At 41.9% G+C, this 9,528-nt stretch overlaps 1 protein-coding gene across 6 annotated transcripts in view; it reads left to right on the top strand.

Moving 5' to 3' along the window:
- Positions 1–9,528, top strand: part of kaznb (kazrin, periplakin interacting protein b) — a 112,102-nt gene continuing 102,574 nt past the window's right edge. The window contains exons 1-4 of one of the 6 annotated variants that reach the window (XM_061783651.1): positions 1–1,098; positions 4,132–4,242; positions 6,321–6,467; positions 6,548–6,643. In XM_061783651.1, the coding sequence (XP_061639635.1) occupies positions 6,562–6,643 (82 nt within the window). In that variant the 5' untranslated portion in view covers positions 1–1,098; positions 4,132–4,242; positions 6,321–6,467; positions 6,548–6,561. The other 5 variants (XM_061783650.1, XM_061783653.1, XM_061783652.1 and 2 more) reach the window with 5 other exon arrangements.

Raw genomic sequence — 9,528 nt, 5'->3', positions numbered from 1 at the left:
ATACTGTAGGTGGTAAGTGGCTTGCACAGTTGCACTAACATTTTTGGTATGGTAAGTCGGTGTTATACAGTTGCACTAACATTTTTGATAGTTTTCTGCTTTATTCAGCAAATCGCATAGTAGTATTTGATAGTTTGTTTAATGTATGTAGCCTTGAGGTAATTCTAAACGTGGACAAAAACATTCGTACAGCTATCTGATGCTCAGCAAGCAGTCTTGAAATTTATTTTTTTTAAACTCTTAAACGGTTTTATAAATCCTTTTGAAAATCCCTGACCGACACAATGGGGAGGGAACAGGAAGGTGTTTGCAGAGCCATACTGCCCTCTATTGGCAAAAACAGATATTCCTGGATTTGCGAAGTGCGCTACTGTACAGTATTAGCATTTATTTTTGGGATGTAATTCTCTCGATCAGGGCGACTGGTTAGCACATCTGCCTCACATCTGTTTCAAATTCGTTTGCGGCGGTGTTCTCTGGGTACGCCGGTTTCTTCCCCCATCCCAAAAACATGCGTGGTAGCTTAATTGAAGACTAACTTGCCCGTCGGTGTGAATTTGAGCGCGAATGGTAGTTCGTCTATATGTGCCCTGCGATTGGCTATAATGTACGTACCTGTTATGGCTTGCTACTGTCTGTGCTGAGCCAATCACATTACGGCACGTGTTTATGCACCACCCATTTTCCCAGGCCCTTGCGGTCGACTTACCGCCTGCCAATCACACTTCAGCTCAAGGTACGAGAACCTGTAGTTAGACCCAACCGGACAAGATTAAACAAAAAAATAAAACAAAAAAAATATACACGCACACACACACACTTACCTCCGAAAAGAAAAGGTGCTGCTAACAAGTTGAGAGAGAAAGAAAAAAATTTATCCCTCGAGGAAGTAGCGACCACACAAACAAGTTGAGAGAGAAAAAGAAAAAAATACATCCCTTGAGGAAGTAGCTACCACACGTAAGATAACGGAGTTATTTGGTAGTCGTTGGAGTTCGGCTACCGGCCACTCAGGAGTCCGTTGCCAGCACAAGCCGCGGTGAGCCCGGCCCTCAACAGCTGCATGTCGACAAACACGAAAGAAATGGTGATATAATTGTAAGTTATGTTTGAAACTGTTATGCTTTAGGTGAAAATGCGTATTTGGCTAACATTAGCTTGTTTGCTATCGGCTTGAAGTGCCTACTATAACCTCGACGTGTTAACTGCCTGGGCCTACTTTTCACAGAGTTCAAAATTAGTGTGGTACAATGACCAAATGTTTCCTATATTTGTCAACCTGCTTACTGATAATTTTATTTTCTGGTTGAAATCAACCTGTCAACTGACTTCGAGATGACTCTGAATATGCCCACTAAATGAATATGAACGAATAAATAGCCTATGAATTTGTGTGTACATGCCCCATCTTCACACGGGATCATCAGCAACCACAACAATCAATAACTTAATTCTAGAGTGTGTATTAGGCCTGCACAGAATGAGAAAAAAACTGCAATGTTGCAATATGACTTGTGATAAATAAATGTGTATCGTTGCAAGATATCATTTGTAGACTTTAGACCGATTTTATTGGCCTGATCGGTATTGGCCGATAATTAGCATTTTATGCTGATCGGCTTTAATGTCATAATTCGCCGATCCGATCAATGACGTTATTGATCGGCTCCGCAAAAGACATTTACTCCGCGTCGCCATCGTGCACAGTATATTTGAATTTATTTTTAGCCTTGTTGCGCATATTTTGACGTAGTATTGGAAATATCTGACGGCCAATAAAGAAACATGTCGGCGGTGTGGAACAGACAACATGTCTGAGACGGACAACACGTAATGCCGGATCAGACTACAAGACAAATTTGCTCTTTCAGGATTGCACTATTTCAGACTACTGCAATAAAAGGTTGTATTCCGATACCACCGCATCCCGTTTTGTTGCATTTAAGAATTTTAGAATTCTTTGTTTCCAAATATTTATTTAGGTGCAATTTATATTTAACTTATGTGTTCAAAATATTTGAATTGAATTCATTACTTATGTACATTTGACTATATTTAAGAACACTTTTAATGTTAAAACTGTGTATAATGTTACAGTGACTTATAATAATATTAAATATACTTTTTAAGAAAGTTGATGAACACTGGCTATGACGCAACTTTATTTTAATGTTGGTCATTCTGGTGGTACTTTGAGATCAAAGTATTTTTGGAGGTGGTACTTTGTGCGAAACATATGAAAAGCACTAATCTACATCAAACAATTCAAATCGGCCTCATCCATTTAAAAGCAACACAATGGTGAATAATTTATATACTGTAGTGTCATGCTGGTTCCATGTATCTTGCATCTCTTCTAGGACCAGTAAAAGGGGGGAAATCTGAATGAGTCAATTAGGTGTACTCACATCTTATGACTTAATTCTCCTGGGTGTGTAGAATGTAGTCCTTACTGTTTCTTTTGTCTTTGTTTATATTTTTCATTTTGGGTTATTAACTACTCCAGGAATTATGGTCTAAAAGCTTATCAAATTCATTTATTATTTTTTTAATCATTGGGTTACACGAAATTTGTGTTGCCGGTTGGCCGGCTGCCCACAGCGCGCATGCACTGGGTCGGTCTGTCCATGACTCCCAGGCCACTTTTTCCCTCCAGTCCGGCCCTGTGCAGTCGTCCATTGTTTTGCTGTACAAGACGTGCTGGATCTGAGCCACAAGATGGAGGCAAGTGTAGTCTTTCCCTATCTTTATTTAACCAAAGGCGCATACAGTACTCACACAAAGTTTGGGATATCAGGCGTTTGGTTGAAATGTCAGGGTGCACCTAAAACGCACTACAGGTAATAGTTTAAATGCATTTGTCAAACTGTTCAATGTTTCAATACTTTTGCTGCTCACAAGGTGCAACAATTTCACAACGGGTTTGATGGAGATGTGCACAGCTTCTCAATAAGCTACAGTAATATTAGTCATTTTTCTCAGCGGTGAAAGAATATGTGCCAGTGAGAAGTTATGTTATCTATGTACAAGTGCTGCTCTGCCGTTTGTGTCTAAATATCCGTTCTTGAAAGGATAATAACACATAACACTGATGCACTATTTCAATTGTTTGTTTTTAAAGCAAAACTATGTGCTGGTTTTAAATACAAATCATGTTTGTTTTATGATTAGTTTAACAGAAAACTTTATCAGAGTGGCAAGCTCTTGAAGCCTCTTTTTTAATTTATTTTAAAAATTTATTTTTGGGGAATAATTTCTCACTATCTGCCAAACTGCTGCTTGTTGTGAAGTGAGTTGAGTTCACTGCCACCATACAGCGCTCGTAACTCAAATGTTTGCTCGCGAGTGAAAGCAAAAAAGAAAATCGTCCTAACGTTTGCTCGTATCTGGAAAAACTAATTTGCCGGGTCACTCGTATCTCAAGGGACCCATGTATACAGAAGTAAGGATCTCTGATGATGAGGTTAATTATTTAGCTTCTGCCATTTTGTGGAAGAGTATTTAACTGTTCTGGCTCTCTCTATTAATCACTGGCATTGATGAACAAAGATACATTATTTGTTGTAAATAATGATAGTTTTCAGACCATTTATGTTAGATTGGGTGAGTTTATTTTATTTATTTATTATTCCCCCCGGATGATGGCTGTAGTTTATTCCAGGTGTGTGCATGTGTGCTATCAAATAGTGAAATAATTCTCTCTGTGGCAGACCACCACTGTGCTCTTTTTTGTTTTTTTTCCCATGAAAATGTTATTCTGTGCAGCTTGCCATCCAGGTTGACTCCACATTATTCCAACCAGAATTAAAATGCCAAAAAGTAGAAGCTTGCGCATCATCTTTGAACAAAATTTTCTTTTTCACCACCACTTGAAAAAGGAACATGCCTAGTTGGCCTGAGGTCGCCATGCCAACCACGTCCCAATCTAGCAGCGCCTCTGAGGCCCGAGAGAGTATTTTATATTGATGTAATTTGACGCCAGCATTTGCTCTTTGATCTCCTTTGGCTTCACACGGCGTGGGATTTGTTTTGACTCATTACCCAATTTTCACTACATCAAGTAATTCATCAGCTTCTTTACTCAAATTCCTCATCCTCGTTTTTTTTTTTTCTTCTCCGTCCTCATCACAGCGCAGAGATACACCTCTCGAGGGTCCTGGCGGCGGCCCGAGACTTGAGATGGATGGAGGGGATTTGCATGAAGTGGAAGGCGAGGGAGAGAGATGAGGGTCTATGGATGAGGTAGAGGTGTGGGGTGGAAATGGCGTACAGTAGATCAAAAGAATTGCCCAGGTTTCTTTCAGAGCAACTCTGTATTAAATATAAAAGATACTGTACTAGGAGGAAATTAACATCCACGGCTGCCGGCTTGCCCTTAAAGCACTGCGCAAATCACATCAACTACATCATTGTAAGATGTAACAAATGCACATGAATCCACAATTTAATTACTGCACTCTATTATTTACAAAACAGATTTTAGAAACAGTTTTGTTGCAGATTATTAGAAACATTAATAAATGTTACATTTGCAATTTAATCTCTGTTCCATATTAAATAGACATACTTTAGTAGTAGGAAATTAAAGTCACCATATGCACCCTTAGTCTGAAAACATAAAAGAAATTACATCAAACGCAGTACTTTAACTGTTATGAGAAATGCGTATTAATTCCAACACATTTTGGAAACGTCCCCATCCGCCTACCGAGTCCTTAAAACCACCACTACTCTATAAGGATTATCAGATAAGTACATCTGTAAACATAACATTTTGTTCCCGTTGAATCCATGCATCTCCAAAACCACAACGTTTGAGGAAATAAAATTAAAAAAACAGCATCTTGATTGAGTTAACAAACACTGCATCATTAAAAAGTTGGTATTATATCTTATATTGCCGTCATATGCTGTTGTGAACCAATATTAACACCTCCCCTTAGAGAAAAGGCTCTCATGGTGAACTAAAGCTAACGACTGTGGTTAAGTCTTCTTTCCAAACTCTATTTCATGGTATAAGAGCTATATTGGTGAATAAAAGCAATATAAACGGTTAAAAACAGGTGCAGCAATCATGTATATTCTCCCTCAACAACTTTTTAAACAATGATATTGGGATGAATGAGGTGAGTTTTATTCATTGCTGCACTGTGTTCAAGTCATTTGGGACAGAAAACTGAAAACAAGATTGATCAAAAGTAGTGGGAACTTTGGAAACATCCATCCATCCATTTTCTGAGCCGCTTCTCCTCACTAGGGTCGCGGGCGTGCTGGAGCCTATCCCAGCTGTCATCGGGCAGGAGGCGGGGTACACCCTGAACTGGTTGCCAGCCAATCGCTGGGCACATAGAAACAAACAACCATTCGCACTCACAGTCATGCCTACGGGCAATTTAGAGTCTCCAATTAATGCATGTTTTTTTTGGGATGTGGGAGGAAACCGGAGTGCCCGGAGAAAACCCACGCAGGCACGGGGAGAACATGCAAACTCCACACAGGTGGGGCCGGGGATTGAACCCGGGTCCTTAGAACTGTGAGGCTGATGCTCTAACCAGTCGGGCCACCGTGCCGCCACTTTGGAAACAAAAGGTTAATAAAACTGATGGACTGGAGAGTGCGGGTGGTGGTATGCATGGTGAGCAGAGAGCGAACATAGGGTGGGGTCTTGAGTGTTTTATGGATAAACATGGACCAGTGATTTTGAATTGCGTGAGTGAAGCGAGGGCCAATTAACCAGGAAGTGTGGTTCACAGTGGTGGACGTTAAAAGGAGCACCAGTGACAAAGTGATGGCAGCTGGCACTAAGACACTATGTAGCACTTTAGTCCTACAATGATTTTTAGACTAACTTTATTTTCAGCTCAAGTTTGTGTTCAGAATTCGCACTTAAATCACAGCTCTGTATTAAATATAAATTCATACAAAAAAGAAAGAAATGCCAGGAGAACAGACCAACACAATGAGCACACTCACACATAGGCTCACGCCCAGACACTCACACACAGACTCGTCAAAGCTTGAGCCAACCGGTCAGCGTCCCTCCAGCTTTTCATTCTATGCAGGTGGGTCAGGAACGTATCCCCCGTGATGAACGAGGCTTCACTGTATTGTGATAGCTTGCTATTAATACACAAATATGAAACTTAACACTAGTCTTTATGAAATAATCATAAAAAGCACATTGGCTAATCGTCACCATCCTGGACCGCACTGCCTGAAGCGTCGATGATGCCTTACAAAAGACTTGCTCAGATAAGAAGGCACTTTCCCATTCACCACTTTCCTCTGCCCCTCCCTTCACCCACAACTCACCCAGCCAGCCCTTCTCCCTATTCTCCCACCCTGCCTGCCTCCACCATTCCCAGCATCTGCACAGCGAGCACTTCTTGCTCACGTCGCTGCAAGCTAACTGGGCTGCATCTACTCCCTCAACAGCAGCGGGTAGGAAGCGGACGTTGTTTTTCAAGGTAAGCCCCCTTCCTTCCTTCCTTTCTTCCTTCTCTCTTTTGCCCATCCCGCCGTGACGTGCCTCCCCCCTCTTTTATAGCCACCGCAGCCGCCATGGAGGATACGCTCACCTGCTGCAGCCAGGGGGCCACCTTCTCTCAGGTGTTCGGGCGCCAGGGGCAGCTGATGCAAGCCAGTGAGTTGATGCTCCTTTCCGCGCATCCTACGGAGGGCTTGACGTGGCCAACCATGCAATGGGAATACAAAGGCCAAAAACATTTAACTCACAAATCCTCGCAAGAGTATGTTAGATCATGTTTTCCTAAATTTTTCATGGCCCTCTAAGGACTTCATAAATGGTTCCCCATCACCGCTTGACTGCATTCAACTCCACTCGCCAACCTTCCCATTTTCTCATTTAGCTCATGCAATAGATCCCTCTCATCCATGACTGATGCAAAAGGAAGCTAGAAGGAGGAAGAGCCGCGTTTTTGAGGAGTTGATTTAACATGATTCATGTGTCACTGAGAGTGGGTGAGGTTTAGTTATGTGATGGTTACAAAGCTGCAGAAGTGCATGTTTTCTTCTTAAAGGAGACATATTACTGTATGCCGGTTTCTTCTATTATTCAATGTGTGTGAGATGTTTCGCTTATGATAGCACACTCGTCACCGGCTTTGTGTTACCATCATGACGAGTGAGCGTGAATCCTGCGAGAAACAACAAGATGTTACTAAATGTTTAGTTATGTACTCTTAGGTCCCTTTGCGCTTCTTGTATGTTTGCACATTGGCAAATCGAGGAGCAACTGGTTATGTTGAGTGTTTATACATGTCTTACAAATCATTCACCACAATAGAAACTGGAGTGGGTGTGTTAACGTTAACAACCCAATTGCTGCAGTACGCAGGTGAGTTAAGTTTGATAGTAACTTTTATTGTAGCAGGAAGATTGGTTTGGCATGAGGCAGAAGAATAAAGCTCACAGTGCGTGTGTCAGTCTCTGCAGTTTGAGTTGGAATCAGTATCCAGGTGAGATTACAGCAGAAGACATTATCAAGAAAGTGAGGAGTTCAGAACCAGCAATATGAACAGCGGCGCAGACAAAGCAAACGAGATAGAGATACATTTTTATTCATTTTATTAAATCATAAAAACCATGTCGCCACTGCCCCCACCCCTTTTTTCCCCCACGCCACTGTGAAGAACCATGATGTGAGGGGGCTATTATTAAATTTAGCCCAACTGTGACATCACAGTGGGACCACAATCTGAACGACTGACTTAGACATTTTTCCTATATTGGCAGCTCACCAAAAATGTACTTGGTTGTATACATGCAATTAAGTCAATTTCCATGCTGCCGTACATACCACTCAGGCATGGAGGATCTCTGCATGTTTTGTAGCAGCATGATTCCCACATCAGCAGTTTGATGAGGCATCCACATTCCCATTCATAATGCAGATACAGGAGGAGGTACACAGGGAAATGCTGCAGAGGCTGAATTATTGACAAGCGGAGGCTATCAAGGTTTTCGATGCAACCTTGAAAGGCTTCACTTTGAGGGATGTTATTGTAATTGTCATGGTCAACATGCGTCGTGTGAGCAGTCAAGAGGAGGAATTGCCTCTCGAGTGAATTTCTCAGCTGTTGCGTCGCCATATGAGGACTTTATGATGCATCCGTTACAGTTAATGCCAAAGAGAGGCGTCTGCGTGGAGGTTCAAAGCTAGAGCATCGCCGCTATTTTTAGATTTTGTATGGCATACACTCCCTGGACACTTCATTAGGTACACCTGTGCTACTCGAATGACGCATTACTTGTACAATGTCGGTAATATGTTTATTGTAATCTTCATGCGTTTCAACCTTGTTGTGACCAGTTGTGTTTAGTTTTTGCGCCTTATATAAAAATACTGCTGGCATCATTACATTTGCTTGGTCAACATGTATTTCTCCACTCGCTATGACTTGGATTTCTAATTAAGTCCCACCTGACTGCGCCGTCATTGGATGGCTGCTTTTTCTTTTTTCTTTCATCATCAATATGGCTGCACGGTTACCTAGTGGTTGGCACGTCTGCCTCGCAGTCGAGCTTCTGGATTCGAATCTCAGGCCCTCTTCTGTGAGGTTCGCATGTTCCCCCCCCCCCCATGCTTCCGTGGGCTTTCTCCAGGTAATCCAGCTGCATCCCACGTTCCAAAAACATGCACTGTCGTTGAAGATTCTAAATTGTCCATAGGTCTAAAAGTGAGTGTGAATGGCTGTTTGTTTATGTGTCCTGCGATAGGCTGAGGCTGGCAACCAGTCCAGGGTGTAGCCCATCTTGACTCCAGCTCACCCGTGACTCTTGTGAAGACTTGCGCTATAGAAAATGAATGGAGGAAAATATTAAAGAGGACAATAACAATAAGCCCGTATTGTATTAATGAAGTCCAGCAGAGCCTCTGGTGCTTGTCCTAGTCCAAATGTTCCTACGTTCAAAGCTTGTGTTCACACACCGCTCAGCTTTATTGACTCAACTGCACAATCCAATCAACCGCACTGAGTATGTGTCACTTGTTTGCATCGTGTACAAACGCACTGACTTATGAGGTGTTTAAAGACTCACATTTGCATAAGCTCCTTGACTTCCTTGCTTGCGGCGAGGCACATGTATCTTCATTAGCTACCCACCGCCAACTCCATCAGGGCGGTCAATAAAGCAATAGAAGTTTTCTGACAGCGGGAGTTCAGTGTTTGTGCTCAGTGACTGTTGTTCATCACGGGGTTTTGCCTAATCCACTAATTTGTTTTTGAGTAATATTTGGTAGCTACTAGGTAGCGAACTTACTACTTTTTATAAATAACTAAGTAGCCTGTTCTTCTCTGTCCTGCTATCCACCTAATGAACTATCTAAACAGAAATGTTTTTTTTTTGGTGTATTACTGCTAACTGGCTAGGTTTTTACAGAATACCTCCAATACGGGAAAGGAGAGCCACAGTTGCTGATGCACTTTACAGCTGTTTATTGAACGCCGGGAGAACAGTTAAACACAAACTCAATAAGCACACTCACGCAGAAGCTGCTGTTTTCCA

Source organism: Phyllopteryx taeniolatus, chromosome 9, assembly GCF_024500385.1.
Source record: "Phyllopteryx taeniolatus isolate TA_2022b chromosome 9, UOR_Ptae_1.2, whole genome shotgun sequence".
Taxonomy (NCBI): Eukaryota; Metazoa; Chordata; class Actinopteri; order Syngnathiformes; family Syngnathidae; genus Phyllopteryx; species Phyllopteryx taeniolatus.
Note: the sequence above shows the minus strand (reverse complement) of the source record. Positions and strands in the feature narration are given on the sequence as shown.